Genomic DNA, 22,082 nt, shown 5'->3' on the forward strand with positions numbered 1-22,082 from the left:
AAACAAAAGTAAGTCCTTGTTTTTACCATCCTAAGGAAGGAATAATGGGCATGGACTTCTTTTTTTAAACTTTTGAAGTTTCAGGTCAGTATGAATATGATTCATGTATCTACATGGAAGTCCAATTACATGCAAGTCCAATTCACCTGGATACTTGAACATGTTCCTAATCCTGTACAGGTGAGTGGTCTCATTGAAGTCAACGAGAGGAAAACCTGCTTACATTTCAGCTCATGATGAAATATATTACTGAACTGGTGTTATAATCTAATGGTACTTACTGAATTTGATTCTTAACTTGAGTGAAAATGGCCACTGTTTTTTAAACTAAGATGAATTAGTTCTATCGTTTACAGCTTAAGAAATGCATTATCTTGCATTGAAGGAAATTGATGTATTTTCAAAGGAGATTGTCATGTTCACATTTCTCTGCATACTGCTTAATAGTCTTGAGATGACTTAGTCGTCTTTCATAGTAAATACTTTGTCTGTTTCAAATGGTTACTATTCACAAAGTCATTTGATTTTGGTTTATTCTTTTCTTTAGGTTGGTACATTAAGATTTTGTGGTACAACAGAATTTGCCAGTGGACAGTGGGCTGGCATAGAACTGGATGAACCAGAAGGAAAGAACAATGGAAGTGTTGGAAAAATCCAGTATTTCAAGTGTGCAGCAAAATGTGGTAATGGCTTCTTTTGGTGATTTAAACCATTTGAAACATTAATTAAAAAAAAACAAAACTTGTAAGAATGTCCACCCTCTTTTGTTGGATAATTAAAATTAATCAATTCTTAATTTAACTCTTCCTAACTCTTTTTTTAACATCAAACTTATTTAAAAGAGAGCATTTCTGATGACTTACAGAACTCTAGTGTACTATTCTTCTAGTTTTGCCACCACTTTTAATTAAGATATTTTCTTTTCTTACAGCTAAATTGTTTTTCTGTTTAGCTTTCTTTCATTTCTTGCTTTGCCTGCCTTTCTTAAAATTTTCTTTTGTGGTATTCTTTCTGATATACTTTTCTTAAAGAGATTAGTCAGGGAAGAGCCAGGGTAGATTTTCACCTTGTTGACCAACTAAATCAGATATATAGCAGTTCTGCTTCCTACTGTCCTTTCACAACATCTGATGAAGTGAGCCTTCTTGTGAAAGCTTACGCTTTACGGCTCTAATTTTAATTAGACTATAAGTTACAAATCTATCTTGCTTTCTGCCATACTTTTCTTAAATTTTCTTCCCAGTGCAAGTCCCCAAGCCTCCCTTCTTTGCCATATTAGGTGTTTCTTTTATAATTTTTGTCAGCTTTTAATTGGCATTTTATTGTGGGCTTTTTTTGAGTACTTGAGTGGGTGTATACATCTGTCTGCTTGCCCATTGAAGATGTACTACAAATTTTATGTCTAGGGACTTACTCAAATTGTGAGTTTGCGGATTTCGCAGAAATCACAAAATTGGGTGAAATCTGTAGGGGAAACCCCCCTCCTCCAAAAAATTTACTAAAAATATAAATGCTGGCTGGCTCCTCAGTGGGAGCCAGTAGTCCTCCCAGCCATGCAACCCAGCACAAAGGAGCCTGCTGGCATGAAGGTGAGCAGGCAAGAGCAGCCCCCGCCACCCCTCACCACTGATTGGCTGAGAGGGCTGCCTGTTGTGCAGCTCCACCCCTCTTCAATCAGGGACAGAGCCTCATGATGGACAGCCCTATCAACCAATCAGCAGCAGAGGGTGGGACCAGTAAGGCCCCTAGCCAATCAGAGGTGTGGGGAGTGCACCCACAAAAATGGCAACTGGCCATGTGATCTGCCTGCCTGCAAAATTGACTGGTCACCTCCTTGAGTTAGGTGGTAGACCCCAAATTATGTTGATTCAGGGTCACATAGTAAGTAATACGGCAAAAACTTTCCAACTATTGCTACTCTGCATTCCATACTACATGTTAATAGCGATTTATATTTTGTTTCTTAAAATGTCCACAGGCATCTTTGCACCCCTTTCTAAAATAAGTAAGGCTTCAGATCACAAGAAGAATCCTGTAAGAAGTCCTTCCACACGATCTTCACCTTTGGTCAAATCCAAGAAAATCGATGTAACACGCGTAACTTCCAAGGTGAATACTGGTATGTATTACCAGTAGCATATCTGACTGTTTCCAAAAGTTAGACAGATCCTGCATATCCTGATGTTAAAATGCTTGTTTGGAGTCAGTTCATCCTCTTGCAATGAGTAAAATGGAAGGAAATATACCAATAATATGTTTTTGTAATTGAAGTTAGCGGTGATGAGAACTTAGTATCTGCTACTACCTAACAACTGTAGCCACTGTGCCTCTTTGGATCAGGCCACATAACATCATTATCATAAGATACTATTTTTTTGTCATCAGTACATTAGGAGACAGGTATGGCACATTGTTTTACATTTCCTACAGTATTATGTAAATAATCCTGAAGGTAGGCACATCACTTAATCTTTGTCTCTCAAGTTTCCCATTTGGAACCTGAGACTAATTTTATCCTCATTCTTGCTTTTCTGTTTAGATTCCAAACTCTGAGGCCTAAGGAGTATTATTCAGGGTCTAACAAGCACAAATAGATTCTAGTTGTGGTTAGTTAACTCAGCGTTTCCCAACCTTTTTTGTCCCATGGCACCCTTACCTAAATAAAAAAGCACCGGGAGGGGGCCAGTGGCATGCAGCCAGCTGGATGCTGATGGGGAGGGGTGGCAGCCATCTGGACAGCATTTTGGGCTTGAGCCACGCTCCCCCTCTGTCTGTGTCCGCAGCAGCAGGCAGGGGGCATGGCTCCAGCCCAGAATGCCGTGGCACACTTAGACATGCCTGATGGCACACCAGTGTGCTGTGGCATACCAGATGGGAAATGCTGAGTTAACTCATGTCATTCAATGTGTTCATTCATTATTTCCTTTCTTGAGGCCTGCCTAAGTGGACTGAGCATAAGACAGCACAGGTTTATAGGTAGAGGGATATAAATATGTGGCAGAGCACAGGGTGTCTCTGCCACTTTAAGGGCCTGGAGCTGGCAGCCTCCAGGTGCCTGATTAGGGCAGCCATTTTGGGGCTTATATAAACCAGGCAGTTTGGCTGCAGGAGGTCAGGCAGCAACATCGCCTGGCCATAGGGCTGCTGTGAACGACCCGGAGGTAAGGGGGAGCTGCAAGGGGTTGGCAGGAGGCTCCTGGTCCTGGGCATGACCTGAAACTGCACCCTGCCGGGAGTGGGTGGTCTGGTGGGGCTCTCAGTGGCGTGGGAGCCCCCAGGAAATGCCAGGCCAGTTATCACCCCGGTGAAAGGCGGGTCGGGGCGCCTTAACCCCTAGCTCCCACCACCACCGGGTGGGTGACCCCTGAGTTGGATGAGGGCCGAGAGGGCCAGTGCTATGAGGGCCGAGAGGGCCAGTGTTTGTGAGGGGCCCAGAGAGGGCGGACCCCGAGAGTGGGAGTGATGTGGGCAAGGTGCTGCGGTTGCTCCTAGGAGGAAGGGAGTAGTGGCACGGTGAGGCCCAGTGTTAGTGAGTGGCTAGAGAGACCCAGCCCGAAGGGGAGAGTCCCCTCGACTGGCCCATGCTGGGGCCAGGACCAGTGAGGGTCAAAAGGGCCGGGGGCCCACCGCGAGGGACGCCCAAGAGCCGGGGGCCTGGGGTCCCGACTGGCCTTGAGGTGGGCCAGGGCTAGGTAGCCGAAGGTTCCCGGGGAACCACACCCGAGAGAGGAACAAGGCTTCGGGGGAGTGAGGTAGCCCAGATGACGGTGGAGTGGCCGCCTGAGTAGTGAAGACCATAGTGGGGTCTTGCATAGAAGATTCTGGGGCCCAGTGTGGGGGCCGGTGAGGAAGAACACCGTGATGCCATCTGCGAGGCTTGGGCTGCGGTATTAGGGGAGGTCAGAACCGCAGAGCACCCCTTGGCATCGGGGCATTACGATGGGCAGCCTCCCGCTTAATTATCATCTTAATTGAACTCATTATCATCAAAGGCGTGGCGGGCGAGATAAGCGGGTGGTTGCCCAGAGACAGGTGGGCGGGCCATGAAGAGCTCGGCCCTGAGTAGGCCTGCTGTCACGGTGACAGGTGGGTGGGCCACAGAGTTCGGCCCCGGGAGTCCCCCTGCCACAAAATACATTCCCAACAAGTTTATTAAAATCCTCAAAAATATCATTTTTACTGTAACATGCAGCATAGCATGTATTGACTGCAAGATGGAATGATGAAAGGTAGCTTTTTTGGCAGTGATTTAGAATGAACTGCATAACTCAGGTCTCCAGTACATGTTACATGTATTATGCAATTAGTGGGTTAGTTGTACCATTAATTTAGATTGTATACATGTGAAAATTAACGGTTGCAGCATAAAAAGGTCCATTCAGCTATAATGTTAGAGCTGGAAAATGTATACTAACTTTATAGCTGGTTTCTATCTAGCTTTAATTTGCATGTATAGCATAGCTATGCCTCTGTGACTGGGAGTCCTACACTTGAAGGGACTCCCAGCCACAGCATTGTCCCACAGGCTGCTGAGGATGAGAGTCTCCTCAACTGATGGGACTGCCATCCACATAGTGGGAGCCAGTGCAGGGGGAGCCCAGGATCCCAATACACAGCAATAAGGCCTACTAGGATCTGATGCTGGATCCCACAGGCATTCCTCCTGCTATGTATGTGTCTCGTGGCAGGAGGCACAATTGTGTGGATCATTCATTAGATCCTGTCATGCCTTTACCTGGACATCTGGAACAGCCCTTTACTTGTCTCTCTTACTTTCATGCACATGTGTAACCACAGAATGCATGTTGCTCTCTGACAGTCAAACATAATTGAATCTACACTTTCTAGGCATACATGGCGCTTCACATTTTTGAAGGGTTGTCTGTCTGTCTATGTTAGAAATGGGGTATTTAAGGTCAGATCCCAATTGATAAATTATGTGTCTACATAGGGTATATATGGAAAATAGGTACCTAAATCACAAAGCTCCCCACCCTGTTCCAGTGGCCACAAAATTCTGTAGGTATTTAAACTTGTTCAGAACCTATATTTTGACTTGAGAAGATTCGTAAGCACCTAAACCTAAGCTTTTAAGAGAGTACACATGCACTCGGTAAGGAGCAGCTGGATACCTAGCTTCTGTTGCTATCAGGATCAGAATTGAGGAAGTGTCTAACCTCTTCCTAAGTTCTAGAGGGGCCCATGTAGTAGGTGTCTTTGGAGCTTGCCTAACTTATGCTAACAGCACTGAATAAAAACACACAAAGGCAGCACCATGGCCACTGCCACTTGAAAACTAAGGTAGAGGGGGGATGTTGGGGGAGGATCCTGCTCACCTTTTGTGGTAGTCAGTGGTTAGAGCACCCAAGAAGTGGAGACTTGAGTTTCTGGCCCTCCGTAGCCTGAGGGCATTCTTCCCCACCCCCCTAAACTGCACTTGAAGTACGCTGCACAACAGCACCTTTAACTTGGCTTTTTCCGCCACGCACCCCCCTCCCCTGCTGTGGAGGGGCCCCAGCAACCCCGCCACTCACTCCTGATAGGCTGGGAGGTAAAACTACGGTTTTAAATATTCTGTATTGTTTGCCTCCACTGCTGACTGGCTGAGGGGCCCTGGTGGCCCTGTTGTTGATTGGCCATGAGGCAAAAGCCATGGCATATATGTATTCCCGTGTTTTGTGCGTCCTCTTGGCTAGCTCTAAGTGTTTCCTTGTTTGGAGCCAAGGTGCATAACTCTCCCCATTCACTGCACAGGTCTCCTAGGCTGTGTGAATCTCTCTTCTGGTTGAGTTGCCTGTTTTCAGGAATGATAAAGCCTAAGTGGATCCAATCCTTCCTTAGTATAATTTAAACGGCTCAAATTGCCTGGTTGGGAAACATGTCGAATTCTCCAAGTTTCTGATCATTTTAAAACTTAGCAGCCTAACTGTCCATGTACAGACAATTCTCATAATATCCATGCTTTTTTGAAAGTTGATTCTTTTCATGGGATGCTTATTTTTAATTAATTAAATACGAAGATTGCCCAGTGAGTAGCCCTGTTGATATCTTTCTATGAAACAGTCTTAAATTTTGTCTGTTCAGTCCTCTCAGAATATTGAGAAACAAGATAATTTGTTAAGGCTGAGCTGGGCTTTATTTGAAAAGATTTTGAAAGAAAGGGTAAAGGATTGTTTTTGTCAGAGCCAGTGCATATGTGATAGGTTCATCAAACTCTCTCTTATGACACAGCTGTGCCTAGCTGTCTTTATGAATCCAAACACTTGACATTTGCTTTAGGAAAAAATCAGAGTAGATTATGCATCATGTACCTAGCAGGGCCCATATGATCAAGCAGTATGTAGTGAGCTGCCATTGTAAGACATTTTTTGAGCTAAAAGACACATTAGACTTTATGTGCTTGGCTGATTCAAAGGCTAGAATGGGATGAAAAAAAGCTACAAATATAAAGATTTTCTTCTGTAACATTTATTTGCATTACTGAATTACATTTCTTAACTAGTAGCATATTGCTTGTGTTACAGACCATGAAAAATAATTAGAACATTTTCAATTATCTTTGATAGACCTCTGTAAAGCATTACCTCTATTTTTCAGTATAGATTTAAAAAAAATTCTACTTTTGATATTTGTACTTGAGAATCATTAACTCTTCAAATTGTTTATAAGGTTTAATCAATAACAGTAATTTTATTGCCCATTCTGAGGAAAAATCTTCCAGCAGTCATCACTGCTCTTATTGATCTGATATTCTTATGCCTGAAATATAAAACACCATAGAAGAGAATACAATAGAATAGAATAAATTCACAAACTAGTAACAAATAATTTAACAGCCAGACTAAGTCAATAAATATAGTTAATTAAAAGTAAGTAAATGTTGTAGGTGTGTTTCATGAGGGCAGAATTAGCTGGAAAGGTTTGTTTTTGCCTGATAATTGAACAAAATCTTTTATAGGTAGGAAATGGCTCGCCAATGAATCCTAGACTTAAGTAGGAAAATTAGTTCATAAATTAAATTAGTAAAGTATTCATTTTCAAGAATGAGACGTTGCTCTTTACAAATAATAATGTATTATTATTTTTCATAGTCTTTACTATTTTTCATAGTGTTTAGACATATTTATAAAATGTGTATAGGTAGAAACAATGAAGTTAACAATTTTTGGTTACTATGTTAACAGTACAAATAGAAAAAAATCTAGTTGAGTGCTTTTTTTAATCAAATTGGAGGACGTTGAGATTTTAGACGATTTTTGTGTTTTGTTTTTGTTCACTTGTAGTTTTACATTTATATTAAGCAAGTGAATGACTATATAGCATTTTGAATGACTATATAGCATTTATATATAAACATTTTGTTTGTGTGATGTAGCTTGATTGCTTTGGGGCATTTTAAAGTGTCAATGCCTTAACATTATTGTTAAATTAGTTTATTACTAAAAGCCACTTACAAGTAATACAAGGCCACAATATCTTTATCTCAAAATTCTAAGCCCTTTACAAATAGTAAATGAGAATCCTCAGTGTCGTGACTTAGGCCCCTGGAAGGTGTTAAAACAATGGTATGATTGGGATCCGAGGAAATTTACACCCTGTTACAAGTGTTCAGCCTTAGCATGAGGATGCTTCATGTTCAATTTATGGTGCTATACAAATGAGCCATAAAGTTCCACATATTTTGTGGAATATCTTCATGGCTGGTTTGCCACTTTATGGCACCATAAATTGGCTGAATGTAGAGCACTGTTTCTATTTATGGTGAAATTAATGTATCAATCATCCTAAAACTATAATCATGAGTCTCTATATAGGCAGTTGGAAAGAGGGAATGCAGGAGCAGAGAGAGGTTGTGGCTTGTCAACAAGCATATAGGAAGGTAATAACAGTCAGGAATAGGACCTTGAAATTCTTATTTTACCAGTTTTCTGTTCAAAATATTAGAGTGCCTATACACGTTCAGGGAGGCTGCTCCAACATGCTGTAATTACAGTGCGTTGGAGCAGACTCGATTAATTGAGTCTGCTGGAGTGTGGTAATTACTGTGTTGCAGCAGACTCCAGTGTCACGTATCAGCGTCCCCATGCTGAAAAATGGCAACAGAGGTGTTTTAACCAAAGCTCGTAGAATGAGCTTTGGTTAAAGTGCCCCTGCTGCCATTTTTCAGTGTGGGGACACCGATATATATGATGCTCTGGGCGCTTTAATTAGAGTGGCTCTTCAGTGCCCTTTGATATTAGTCCTATGTGTAAAGATTACCATAATCAATGTGTGTTTTTATAACAAGGTGGTTTGAAATAATGGACCATAGATAATTTGATTTGTCAGTACTCTTTATGTACTTGTCTTGACTTCTTATGTATTTTATGGTTTTCTTTGTAAAATTATTTCCAGGACACTTGCATTGATTTTACTTCGATTTTTGTTTTGCATCTTAGGTTTAGCTGCATTAAAAAAAGATAATGGTTCTGAATCTAACTTTTTGGCTACTGAAGGAATAAAAGCAATGTCTGGGGAAGGAGGTAATTATATTTTATTTAAGAAAAATTCTGGCAAGGGCATTTAAGAGGTGCACAGATGCTCCATAAAAATAGTGCACATGGATATCCTTGCATTCTGGTGTCCACCAACCCTTTACCCTGTTTCACCTAGAGCAAGAATAATATGGGTATTGGGATTATTGCCAGAGCAGCATGGTATAGCACACTGTGGGCCAACCTTCTTGGCAGGCATGCCACAAGTTAGCCCTGTACCCATCCTGAGTGCTACTTCAATCCACTTCCCCTGCCCAGTTTTTTGCTGTGCTTTCTGCTCCCTGCCCTGGGGTCCCTGCCTGATCTGCTCTGTTTTCTGCTTCCTGCTCTACTACTCTGCTTTCTGCCCTATATGCCACCGTGATCCTTGTCCTCTCCTCAGTTTGTTCTTTGCCATGCACAGAGTCTGTGTGTGCTACTTGTTGGCCATCCCTGGTATAGCACATATGTGAATAACAGTGAAGACCATCCCTCTGAGCCAGAGATGCTCAACCTCTGTCCCACAAGCCAAATCCAGTCTATGGGGTTCTCCACGGGTCTAGAAATTTGACAGCAGGGCAGTGTTAAGTAGTGTTAATTGCTCCCAATGCTGTGGCAATTAACACTGCCACTGTTTTCTTCCACCATACCCACTCTCCCCCCCCCTCCCCCCCCCAATTTCCAAGCCCGCAGGCTAGATGGCACAGCCCCATGTGCCAGATTGTGCTAGTGTACAGGGTAGTTTCACATCTGGATCTAGGAGTCTGGGTTGGCCTTGACTGGGCTAGCATGTAGGGTCACTCAGTGGCCAGATCCAGTGCTCAGGGCAGAATTGGCACCCTGGATTGCACCTGTGAACTGACCCCACCCTGGATCCAGCCCACAGATCAATCTTGCCCATGGAATCCAGTCTATGAACCAGCCCCATGCCATCCATATAGTCTGTGGGCCCAGAAGGTTGAGCGCCACTGATCTAAGCCTTGCTCTGGCTCTGAAAATGCCATTTTGGAGCTTGTGAAGGACCCTTTTTGCCCTATTTGCCTGCGGCTGGTTGTGGGTGCTTTGATTGGAAATTTGGTCTTGGAGTGTAAGTCCTGTATTTGGTCTTCATTTTTCTGTTTCTTTCAGGGGTTACTTTTGCTCATTGAGAGAGAGCAGAAACCAATTAATTTTGGAACATTTGAGCTCTTGTACTTTCTTTCTTAGTGGCTCTCAATTTTTTTAGACTCAAGGCACTCCTCAGAAAATGCCAGCTCTTATTTTAATGTATTATTGACTTTACAATACAAGAATGGCTCTAGTATTTTTCTAAAGACCACAACAGATCAGACTGTTTTTAACACTAGATTCCTATTTGAAATATCTGGCTGCGTCCAGGTGAGCACGGACATTTGTTTCCCAGGGACAAGTAGCAGCGGGACACCTTGTGCTGCTGCTGCTTGTTCCCGGCGAACACCCATGCCACCTGCCCTCTGGCATGCAACAAATTACTCTGGGTGGGGAGGCTGGGGCCAGCAATTGTGCTGTCCCCAGCAGCCTTACCTGGGGTCCTGGATGCTCCTGCAGCTGGGAGCATGGCTGGCAGCCAGATATGGCTCCAACCAGCCAGGCTCCAGTTTTGGGCAGTGTGCACTGCCCCACTTTTTTTTTTGGCAAGGATATTTTTGACCCCAGGATCTCCCGGTGTCAACTCCCCCCCCCCCCCCCACCCGGCACTGCAAGGCGGCAGTGTAAGGAACTCCTGCATGTGCAGTGTGTAGCACCACAGATGGGTCTGTGGTGCCACACATCGCACATCCGTGCTCATCTGGACACAGCCTGTGGGTCTATCTATGTTTGCATACCTAACTACTAAGTGGCACACTGTGGCACCCTTGAAAGAATCTCAAGGCACCATGGTTGAGATTCACTGCTGTAAGTACGTCAGTCCATAAGCCTGTGTTCTAGTTTGTGGTAGCTGCAGGTCATAGTTCTTGACTTCTGTTAATAAATTGAAGATTTGGTTGTTAACATTGATCGTGTTTTCTTCTTGGGAGCATCCCTGTGGGGACCTCAGTGCTTTGTAGACACCAATGTGTTTAGTCTTGCAACATTTCTGTAAGCCAGTTAAGAGAATTATCTCCAACTTCCTAGGTAGGGAAACTGAGCCACAGATGCTAAGTATCTTGTTACACACTTGATGTTTGGGCAGAATAGAAAAGAAATAGCTGAAAACTAGAGAGCTATAAAGAAAAGAAAGATGCTAGAAATAAATCTGATTGGACAGCTTCAACATCAAGGTTTGCAAATGGAACTAAAAATGATTTATCTCCCATTCTTGTTTTATAGTAAGGATTTTAATATTAATACAGTATCTAACAGCATACAGTAGGCACTAATCCACACACTTCATAATTTACCCACAAAAATGTCACTTTCCCTACTTCTCATCAAAGATTTAATATACTGGATGCCGAGAGTGAGGTGATGAGGTCTTGTATTATAAGCCTTCATTATTTTAAAAATATACTCTAAACTATTTATCAGTATGTTGTGAAGCATTATAAATAGCTAACACAAGCTTACCATTGCCAAAACAAATAAGTAAAAGCTCATGCTGCATATGTCTGTTTTGTTTCTTGTTTTGCTCCCTTACTGATTTTGTGAATTAATGAGGTTTTTCTGTTTCATACTTGTTTTTTCTTTCTTGTTAGTTAGTCCTTCCCTGATTATGATTTCTGGATAACTATTTCCATTTACTGCTACTTTCAGCTTTTTCTGGCTCCAGTAGCTCTTCTTCTACTACTTCTTTAGAGACTAAACATAATCATCTCCCAAAAAGGAGTTCAACCAACAGTAATAAGAAGGCAGCGACTAAAGTAACTTCCATCTCATCTAAAACCAGTACTGGTACTGTGTGCGCTATGTTTAGTTATAAGGGATATCTTCACAGGCTGGGGATGTGGGGGCAGGTCAGTTATCTGATAGGTCAGATGTTCACAGGGAACATATTTGCTTGTTCTTTAAGTCACAACTTGGGACCATAGTTTAAAGGAGGGAGGCACTTGTCAAGTAATTATCCCTAAAGTTAAGGTTTTGTGTGTTACAGTTATTAAAATAACTGAGCAAGGAGTTATAATTTTTAAGGTCTAACTTTCAGAGCTGAACTGTACTTCAGACTGTGCCTTCAACTTCCCAATATGAACTAAGAGCTTTAAGTCCAGTGTTCCTTAGTCAAACAACTCCCACTGAAGCAAAGGAGTATTTTGTATGGGTTTTGGTTTGGTATAAAGTACAGGTTGGTCAGAGACTATTCCTTTGTGTTGGCTGACATGTTGCTAAACCCTTCTTTGTTTTCACAGTTGCTGGTGTGCTAATTTCAGCTTGTTTCCCTGTTTTTTAAATAGGATTGAATAATGCTTCTCCAGCCACAAGAAAAAACCCTTTTGATGAAGGAGAAATTCAGCTTGGAGACAGGGTGCTGGTAGTTGGACAGAGAACTGGCACTGTTAGATTCTATGGGTCGACAAAGTTTGCACCAGGTATCTTATAAGTTTATCAAATATATTGTAGAATTAGATTAATATGACCAGTGTGCGTGTTTGGACTTTTAAGTTAAAAAAAGCATTACAAATCTCTCTCTCTCTCCTGTTATGTTAGAATATTTCTTGAAATTGCAGCTGCATGGAGAAGGTGGGTATTTAATATATAATATGTGATTTCCACTTAACCATTAAGGTAGATGAATTGGAAGAAATATTTTAATACTGAAATATTTGGTTATTGAAATTCTCATAAAGTTTTTAATATTGTGAGTTCAGTTGTGGGGAGGTGGGGGAAGAGGGTGTGCAATCACACACTCCTTTTCTTCTCTGGGCTTTTATATGCAGCTCTTTGTCCATGCTGATATCTTGCAACATGGAAGCTGTACCACAATATATTTATGCTCTTCTCTTTTTGGAAATGCTTTGGTGGCTGGTAAACTATGAAAAAGATTGTTAGTCTAAATTCAGTTATCTCTTGGGACCACTTTTATATTATTGCTCCCAATAAGAAAGTGCAGATATCTAGAGAATTGACTTGGTGGAAATTACCCCAATTGTGAGAAATAGCTAGTCATCTTGAAATGGAAGTGGATTGTTCTGAAATGATAGAAACTGTAACTTGACCATGCATCCTTTCCAACTAAATTGCTTGACACTCTTGTAATTTTTGAGTTCCTTCATATTCCAGACCTATGCCTAGAACATAATCACAAAGTTGAGACTGCCCATAGCTAAGTTGTCTGGTATTTTTTCACCAAGACTGGTTTAAATGGAAACCTACTTGATTGATAATTCAAGTAACAGTACTCTGTCTTGACACTTGGTGGCATCGATATTTAAAAAAAGGTTGAAGGTAAAATGTCAAAATGCAGCATCAAATGGCAGAAATTGTATTCCTCATTGAAACAAGTACATTTTAAGGAATATTAGATTAGGATGTTAATATAATCTAATTTGTAAATTCTGTGTAATCTATATTACAGTCTAATGGAAACAGCTGAAATGTTTTCTTGTCCTCAAATGGGTATGTTCGCATGTGCAGCTTGTATTTGGTGATTACATATGCTGAGAGACACAAATGAGTATTAGCTCACACGATAACTTTTTCTGTTAAATACTAAACTGGTTTCTTCCCCCCATCTTGTATTTTTATCTTGAATCTTTTTATATTTTGTGCTAATTTCTGTCCTTTTAAGGGAGCAAATGAAAGGAGTTTCTTTCTGTACTGTAGCAAATGCTAACAAAGTCCTTTTAGTGTTAGCTAAATGATCTTTATCAAAGAGCTCTTCAATATATTCATTTTTAGAAGAGAAATTGTGTCTCTTTTAACATTGAGAATGAAACTGCCTTTTACTGCAAAAAAAAAAAAAAAAAGAGGGTGAAATTCTACTGTGGAATAATCACTAATCTTTATGCTTGCAGTAATTTAGCACTGTGTGTTTGGGGAATAGCAGGGGGAACCACCGTTCTGAATGTTCATGTCAGGAAGGTAGCCATTTAAAAAAACCCCAACATAATATAGGCAAAAATGACAGGAACATATCTTCCTGACAAGCTGGCAAAAATCCCTTTTCCTATTGCTTTTGGTGGCCTGCCATTCCTTGCATAACAATAGGCCTGTTGATTTTGGCCACATTGTTGTGAGAACAGGAAAAAAGGAACTTTTTAATATATATTTAGGTGTTTTAATTTAAAAGTCATGGTCCTTGTTTCTTCAGCTGATTAGTATTGCCCTTAAATCCATAGCCTAAGCTCCAAGTGACCTGAATTTAATTTTGAGTCTTTGGGGATGGATAGCATAAGGACTGATAATGGGATATGGAACTTATCACCTTCACATAATTAGCTCACATTTATCACAGGGTGCTAGTGTTCAAACTTATTAACATTTGATGGCTGTTCAGTGATCCATATGAAATGGGTTGTTGGCCAGTCCCAGTTCTTCATACATTTGTGTCCACATGACAAAAATCAGGCTTGACATTAGTATGAAGCACTATGTATTTTAGACAGGGAGAGAGACTTGAATGAGTATTAGCTCACACTTTAATTTTAGTGGAAGTCATTTGAGATCAGGTTTAAGGTAGGTGGTCGGAGAGCTGAAGAAACTTGAACTGCCAGTAACTCATTCCTGACTGTTTTGTCATCAGAAAACTTCAATTTCTAGCAGCATTGCATTTGCCTAAAAACAATCTTTGCAACTTTTGGGTCTTTTGCATTTTATTTAAAATTAACTCCTTTTAAAAATAGGTTTAGATGTTTAAAAAGATCAACAGTGTTTTTGGGATTATTTTGATCTGTAAACAAAACATTCATATCTTGAAATTTTTTAGGAATTGCTTCTTCTGTATTTGTGATTATTGACTCAAATCAAAGAGATCGCATCCAGAAAAAGGAAAATCTTATTTCTTGGTTTGGTGAAAATCCTCTTATTTATAAATTAGGTGAATATACAACGATAAATCCCATGTTTTAACTATTATGTACAAAAATGTTGCTGTCTTCACAGTTGACATTTTAAAATTATTCTTTTAAAATATTCATATTTTATCTTTTTTAGGGTTTTGGTGTGGTATTGAACTGGACAAACCTCATGGCAAGAATGATGGTTCAGTTGGAGGGGTGCAGTACTTTAGCTGCCTCCCTAGATACGGCATATTTGCACCACCATCTCGTGTGCAGAGGCAAGTAATGATGTCATTTTGACATGCAAGCAAATGTTATCCTCTCCTCATTTTCTTACCACCTTTCTCTCCACTGGGAAAGAGTTCTATATAAGCATTAGGATTGTGCAAAGCTTTGGGTGCCGATTTGATTAGGAAGAGATTCAGCCCGATCTGGCAGTCGAATCTCCAAATCTGAATTGAATCAGGAGACCAATAAAAAGGTCCGAATCGATTTGAAAAAGATTTGGGCAGTCTCTGGTCACTGCCACAGGGAGTTGGACCTGGTCTCCGTCCCGGTAAGTAGATGGTGGGAGGGGTGGTTGGAGGAGGGGCCCCCGCATCCCCTGTCCACTCTCCCAGCCCCATCAATGGCTGCCCCACCTGGCCCCAGCATCCTGGCTCCTTAAAAAAAAAAACCAACAAAAAATGCCCCGCACTCACTGGCTGCTGCAGTGGCCATCAGGGCTTCTGGGGGCTCATGCAATGTGGGGCAGTGGCGTTTTTCCCCCCCCACCCCAGTCTGGCAGTAGCCCGTGAGTGTGGTGCTTTTTTTTTTCCTTTTTTCCTAAACGGGGCTGGGAGAGCAGGTGGGAGATGGGGCCTCTTTGATTCAGCCGGTTTGGCGGTGACTGAATCTCTGAATCAGATTTGGCTGAATTGATTCGGGACAGTGATTTGAATCACCAAATCGAATCACTGTCCCCCGAACCATCCTAATCCGAAGCAAATACTAGCTGCTTTGCACAGGCCTAATAAGCACGTGCTCTTCCTGCTGGTGAAGGCTAGGTGGTCATAGACCAACTTATTGACAGAAACCTTTCAGTACTAATGCAGTATAAATGGGAAGCATACCCATGTGGCTCTTACAGCAAACTTGCACACTTTTCAAATGTTCGTTTCAGTCCAGTAGTTACCTTTAGGAGCACAGCTAATATAGTAAGTGTTTGTGACTACTCATTAGTAGGGACAAACTTGATATTGGATGTAAAGTTCTAGTGAAAGGACTCTGTATTGGACACCATGTAACTTTCATAGATTCATAGATGTTAGGGTCGGAAGGAACCTCAATAGATCATCGAGTCCGACCCCCTGCATAGGCAGGAAAGAGTGCTGGGTCTAGATGACCCCAGCTAGATGCCTATCTAACCTCCTCTTGAAGACCCCCAGGGTAGGGAACTTCATGGTAATCTGTAGAATTCTCCTAGCCAAACTACATATAGGAGCCAGAGCTAGGAGCCATGTTGTTGATTTAGAGCCACTAATATTGGGCTTGTGGAGGAATATCAGAAACAGCTCTGTCTCTTCACTTGCCTAGTTTTGGTCAGCGGAAGATCACTTTGTATGTATCCAGTTACAGTTCTCTTCTCCACTTCTCCCTCATCTCACCCTTTTAGCACAGTGAAATTCCACAGTACTATGCATCACGAAATGGAAGATAAATATTTTCTCACTTCCTTCTGTCTATAAGGCTGCAACACAGAGGAACCAGCACTGTATTTGTAGCCTTAAATATACATGCAGCACTTTCTCTTACTGTGTGATTGACTTTCATCTTGCACTTCCATTAAGACGTAAACCTTAGTAGTTTTTCTCTGATCATTGAGCTTACTATAACTTGCATATTATTGGGTATATACAGGTAGCATTTTAGATTAGTAGTTGATGAAATTAGTGTATGCAAGCTGAGAGAAATGACTGCTGTGGGAATCTTACTCTGCGTTAACAGACCTGTGCGCAATTAAAATATGTCTATTTGGAATCAAAATTTAACTTGCAGGATGGGAAGAAACCCAGATCTGCACTAATCAACAGTAAACCTTGACACTTTTTCAGTAAACCTTGACACTGATGTCTTTCCAAAATAATTCAGCAATATATTTATTAAAGTTATAGTTCAGTTTGGAAGAGTTTTAACACACCGTCTCATTTCAGATTAACAGGTTCCCTAGACTCCCTCACAGAAACTTCCTCAGGTAAAATGAATCAGTCTTTTCCAGGTAAGAAACTATGTTTTATATAGCTTAGTGGTTCTCAACCTTTTTAGGCATGCCTCTGCAGATTTGAGGCACCCTTCTATATTCAGGCACCCCTGAGAAAGTGTCAGTTCTTAGTTGTTTGCACTGGTTTTTTGTTCACTACAAAAAAATAATAGAATAATTCTTTGTTGCAAAGAACTCAGAAAGACCACAGCAGGCCCCAGAAGGTTTTTAACACTATGGATTCCTATAAGAACTGCCACTTATTGGGTCAGACTATAGGTCCATCTTGCCCAGTGTTCTGTCACAGCGTTAGAGAGCGGATGCTGAAAGGGAGAGTGAACCAGGTACAACTAGGGTTTTTTCCACTGTTCCTCTCCTCCTACTTGCAGACTCCAGTGTTTAAGAATAATATTAAACCTAGAAATTAACAACCAACTAAAACTGAAAATTTGAAAAATTGAATTTCTTCCTCTAATGTTTCTTATGCTCCTTGCTTCTATTAACCAAATGTCTGGTTTTAGAAGAATCTTACTGGTCTAAATGCATATTTCTCCCTTTATCTGCTATTTTGTAAGGACAGGATTTATGAAATCTCTACAGAAGAAACTGTTTTGAACACCTTTATGAACTCTTTTTATACACCAGAGATAAAGTATAGAAAGCAGTGTAGTCCAATGGATATACTGTTCTGGGACTTGGGAGACAGACACACTAGGGCCATGCACTCACCTGTGTGACATTGGCTGAGTCACTTCACCTGTCTCTTTCTCTTCTATCCCTTCTTTGTCTTGTCTATTTACATTGTAAGCTTTTTGGGGCAGGGTCTGTGCCTTGCTACCTATTTGTTCAGTGCTTAGTATAGCGAGGCCCAGATCTCTGGTGCTAATATAATAGTCTTACTACAAACTAAAAATAAGGGTCTTGCCAAAGCAGCTTACAGGCAAGGACAACAGGTCAGGAGTTGAAGAAGCAATGGCAAGATTGGTGTGGAAATCAGAGTAGGAGCAGTTCCATATCAAATTCATATTTTCTGAGACCTGTTCAGACTTTTTTTGATAAATAATTTTTTCTGAACAGAAATTTTGGAGAAGAGGTGTTTAAAACTTCATTTTTTTTTATTGACTTAATCGCCTTTTCCCTCTGCTTCTTGAAAATCTAGTTCTATTACACTTTTGCTTGAAAAATATATTCTTCTTCTGATGAGCAGTAGTTTGTAGGAGCGAGGGGAAGGAGTCTAGTAAATGAGATGGTAAAAGCCTAGTAAATGCATATCGTATACACTTTTCAAAAATATTCTAATCAGCTTAATTACCTCATTTATTCATTGTCCCGTGTAGGTTTTAAACGAAGTTTGAGTACAACTTCTGCATCTTCTCAAAAGGAAATGAACAGGAGGCACACCTTTGTCAGGTGAGTATGTGTTTTAAATATTTATTAGCTGCAAAAACTGGGCACCTGAAGTTCAGGATGACTGGGAGAATTAAGGTCAGAATTTTATTCTGTTGATGTATACATGTAACGGGTAAAGATTCCTCTGAAGTTATGTGTAGCTCTCCTCATTCTGTTGGCCTAGCTTAACAAACAGTCCCCACTGATTTCTGATAGTGAATGACTGATTAGAGAACTATCCCTAGAAGAGCTGAATCACTCATGAGCTCTTACTCAGAACTCATGACACCAAAACAGAAGGGGAGCAAGTTTCAGTTCTGAAATATCCCAGCTCCTTTGACAAACTATAACTTAAGTCAGTGGTTCTCAACCGTTTTTGTACCAGGACCCATTTGTAAACATCAGTGGCCAGTCCCGACCCGCTGCCCCCCACCTCCAGGCCCCCCCATGTGTGGGGCGGGGGGCAAGCAGCCCCTTGCAGGCTGGAACTCTGCCAGCCTACAAGGGAAAAGCCACTGTTTTCCCTTTTTTCCATTTTTAAAGTTTGTTCGCAACCCTTTCATATATTCTTGTGACCTACTTTTGGATCGCAACCCATGGGTTGAGAAATGCTGATTTAAGCTGTGTATCAAATTGGGGGAAAGGGGAGTTATTTTTCTGAACGTATGCTAATTCTACTATACCCACTCCCCTTCCCTGAGGCAGTCTTCTAGTTCTTTATTTTTTATTGTAGATTAATAGAGTATGGTTTGAAGGCATCTCATTTCTTTAAAATATGTAACTGGTTAGAACAAAATGATTGATTTCATTAACGTTTTGTATATAGATACTAGTTTTGGATTTTTATCTTGCTGCCCAGATTCTGAATGAAAGCTATCTATCTGCCAGGTGTAGGCCTGAAAACAAACAACTTCGTGTTAGCTCAGTTTATAGGGACACTGAATTGTCATGTTCAAGGTGTTTGCCAGCTGTACAAGTTTATAATGCTGTATTAGTGATATCAGTTATTTGAAAGCAAATGTAGGTATTAACATCAAGTTAAAGCAGAACTGATTTTCAAATGTGTACTTTATCTGTAAATTAACTTCTCGCATATCTTACTACTGCTTAGGTGGGATCTGAAAGCAATCTGGTCTTTAAAAGGCATTTGAGTTTATCTTTTAATCTTGTCAGTCAGGAAGATGCATCAAACGGGAGAACTCCCTGTGTGCACTTTGTCAGAAACCTGTTTTTCTCTCCCTAACTAGATCTAAGAGCTCTGTTCTTCGGCGCAGCTGGAGTAACACCACTACAGCTAACACTGAGGGATCGGTGAAGCTACACGAGGGTTCTCAGGTCCTTCTAACCAGCTCTAATGAGATGGGCACTATTAGGTACATTGGTCCTACTGACTTTGCACCAGGGGTATGGCTTGGACTTGAACTCAGAAGTGCCAAGGGGAAGAATGATGGAACTGTGGGTGAGAAGCGGTATTTCACTTGCAAGCCAAACCATGGAGTCTTAGTTCGACCTAGTAGAGTAACATATCGTGGGATTAATGGGGCAAAACTTGTGGATGATATTTGCTGACCCTAAATGCATACAACAAGTGAGCCAAGTGCTGATGCAGTGGAATAGAAGGATTAAAGCACTCAAAAGAGCCCCAAACTTGTCTGCATGGACCGCTGGCTTTTTTTTATCTTCAGAGTTAAACCTGTATTTTTGCAATTCATGCCAATATCCTTAGGCTGTAACTAGTCACACCAAGGAGTGAAATTAATATTTCATTTCATGCATTTGAAACCATCCTTGCTTTGGGAATATATTGTAAAACTGTCTTAGGTCTGAGATGCCATATTTGAATAATATTCAAAGATAAAGGCATATCTGATGCTTGATGAAATCACAAAGCTTTAGAGAGCATGTGACTTTTTTCCAACTACTAATGAGCTTGATAATGCTTTATGTACTGCTTTTTGTGACAGAGGAGTTTACTAACAAGTGACATTAGTCCGTTTACTAGACACTTTGTCCATTGCTGCACCAGCTGGTAGCAATAAGCAGGAAAAAAGAAATTACTTTTTTCCCCAAATTGGCTGTGAAGCAGTTTAGTATTTTACCATTCAGAAAAATTCTACCCTTTGAAAGGGTGTATGGGTTGATGGCAAAAGAAGGTAAATGGAAGAATTTACTGCTACAGTGGTATGGAACTAAAAATCGCTAATTTACCATGTTTCAGGTTTGTAGTAAAGCACTTTTCATCGTAGGCTTTTGTGAAAAGACAGTAAAAACATGCAAGAAGCACTTTTCAAAATATAATGCACTTTTCCTCTCCCCTCTTGAGAGTTATCCCCCATTCCTTGAAGAATTTCGCTGCAAGCTAACATTTTTAATGAATATGAAACTAAGGTTGGATCATATATAGTACCTGCATTATAAATATTAAGTCTTTATAGTCTGTGCTGTGCAGAACATACATATATATCTGTTTTAAATCAAGCTTGTCACTTTTTATTGGTTTGTACCATGTCCATCAGAACAGGTCCTTTTTTTCCTACATTTGCCATTTTTATATTTCTAATTTGTCTCTAAATGTATAAGTATTGATTAAATTTAGTATCTCTTTAGATGCAATACTGAAACTCTTATTTTATTTGAATGCAATATGGTCTTTTAAACAACTGAATAAGAATGTGTCTGTCTCTTTAAATAAGTTTGTTTTTTTTTTTAACTGTTTGGCATACATTAACAGTATTTCACTACAGGTATTCAGGAGCATAAATATCCCAGAAACAGTAATTTAGCACAGAACTGTTTGTTTGAATGTCACTTACATGAAAAGCATAACACAGTATCCCATCTTTAGGCTGAATTCTGCAGTTTATACAAAGTATGTGATATTTTAAATATTGTTATAGTTATTTTTTTCTGAACTATATTAAGATTGCATATTCTAACATGGAAATTTTTAATAGAAGATAATTGTAAATATTGAATGTAAACATTTTATTAAACCATCTAAATTATTGCTTTATTGTTTGAAGACAGTTGCGGTGTCTAACAGCTGTTTCCTTTGTGTTTTTTTCCTGCCATTAGTAAAATCAAATATCAGTGCCTAGTGTTTTTAACGTCCTTTCTTTAAAGGAATTTGTTAGATGGCCCAAAATATACGTTTTATATCACTTATTTTTCACTTAAGTTGGGGAGAATGACGCTTAAGGAAGGTATAACAACATTTTGTTTACATATTGCAGCTACTGTGTGTCATGTGTAGGCTTGGCAGAATTTGATTTTCAATTTTTTAATAATTTTGATGACTAAAATTGATGTTTGTTTTTAAGCATTTATTTTGATTGATTTTTCAGGATTGCATGAAATTAGGGGTGGGGAGGACAGATAGACAATTTAGTAATGACAATATATTGTTATAGTTTTATAAAATCACGTCAAAATATAAAAAGCAAATATCCGTAAATCATACCCGCTTTAAATAATTTGTTCATTCATCAGGAAAGAGCCAGGTGGGCAGGGAACAAGAACAACTGCAGCACTCCCAGACCACTGGGAACATGGGGAGAGGCAGCCATGTCTGCTGTCTTTGGTCCCCCACACCCCGGCTCTTAAGTGGCCTGGCCCAGGCAGGAGGACCCTGCTGCTACCAGACTGGAGCTTCAAATACCAGGTCCCGTGCCCCCCACCCTCTTTTGGGTAGGGTTTTTTAAAGTAGCCCGTTATTTCCCTCCAGCTCACTTCTTGCACCTGTGAACAAGCAGCTAATTGCTTAATTGATGAGTCATTAGGCCAGATCAAGTAGCTAATTGCTTAATTGATGAGTTATTTAAAAAGAGACTCCCCAAGCCACCAGGGACTAAGAAAACAGGGGTGGCAAACAGTTTGCAGGTAGGTTGCTGGGAGCAAGAGGAGGAAGGGAAAGGGGAAGAGAAGTCAAGCACCAGATCCTGTCCAGGGAAGGTAAGTGATCCAGAGCTGTCTGTGCCTTTGGCTTGCTAAGTGTTTGATGGACTGTGTGTG

General features: G+C 40.6%; 1 protein-coding gene across 2 annotated transcripts in view; it reads left to right on the forward strand.

Moving 5' to 3' along the window:
* The window catches only part of CLIP4 (CAP-Gly domain containing linker protein family member 4), a 48,249-nt gene extending 27,171 nt beyond the window's left edge, over positions 1–21,078 (forward strand). Inside the window, exons 9-17 of one of the 2 annotated variants that reach the window (XM_059717190.1) lie at positions 548–683; positions 1,979–2,119; positions 8,439–8,522; positions 11,265–11,402; positions 11,900–12,034; positions 14,598–14,721; positions 16,636–16,700; positions 18,020–18,092; positions 19,319–21,078. In XM_059717190.1, coding sequence (XP_059573173.1) covers positions 548–683; positions 1,979–2,119; positions 8,439–8,522; positions 11,265–11,402; positions 11,900–12,034; positions 14,598–14,721; positions 16,636–16,700; positions 18,020–18,092; positions 19,319–19,640 — 1,218 coding nt within the window. In that variant the 3' untranslated portion in view covers positions 19,641–21,078. The remainder of the gene's footprint in view (positions 1–547; positions 684–1,978; positions 2,120–8,438; positions 8,523–11,264; positions 11,403–11,899; positions 12,035–14,597; positions 14,722–16,635; positions 16,701–18,019; positions 18,093–19,318) is intronic. The other variant, XM_059717196.1, reaches the window with a different exon arrangement.
* Positions 21,079–22,082: the final 1,004 nt, after the last annotated feature.

Source organism: Alligator mississippiensis, chromosome 1, assembly GCF_030867095.1.
Source record: "Alligator mississippiensis isolate rAllMis1 chromosome 1, rAllMis1, whole genome shotgun sequence".
In the NCBI taxonomy this organism is placed as follows: domain Eukaryota; kingdom Metazoa; phylum Chordata; order Crocodylia; family Alligatoridae; genus Alligator; species Alligator mississippiensis.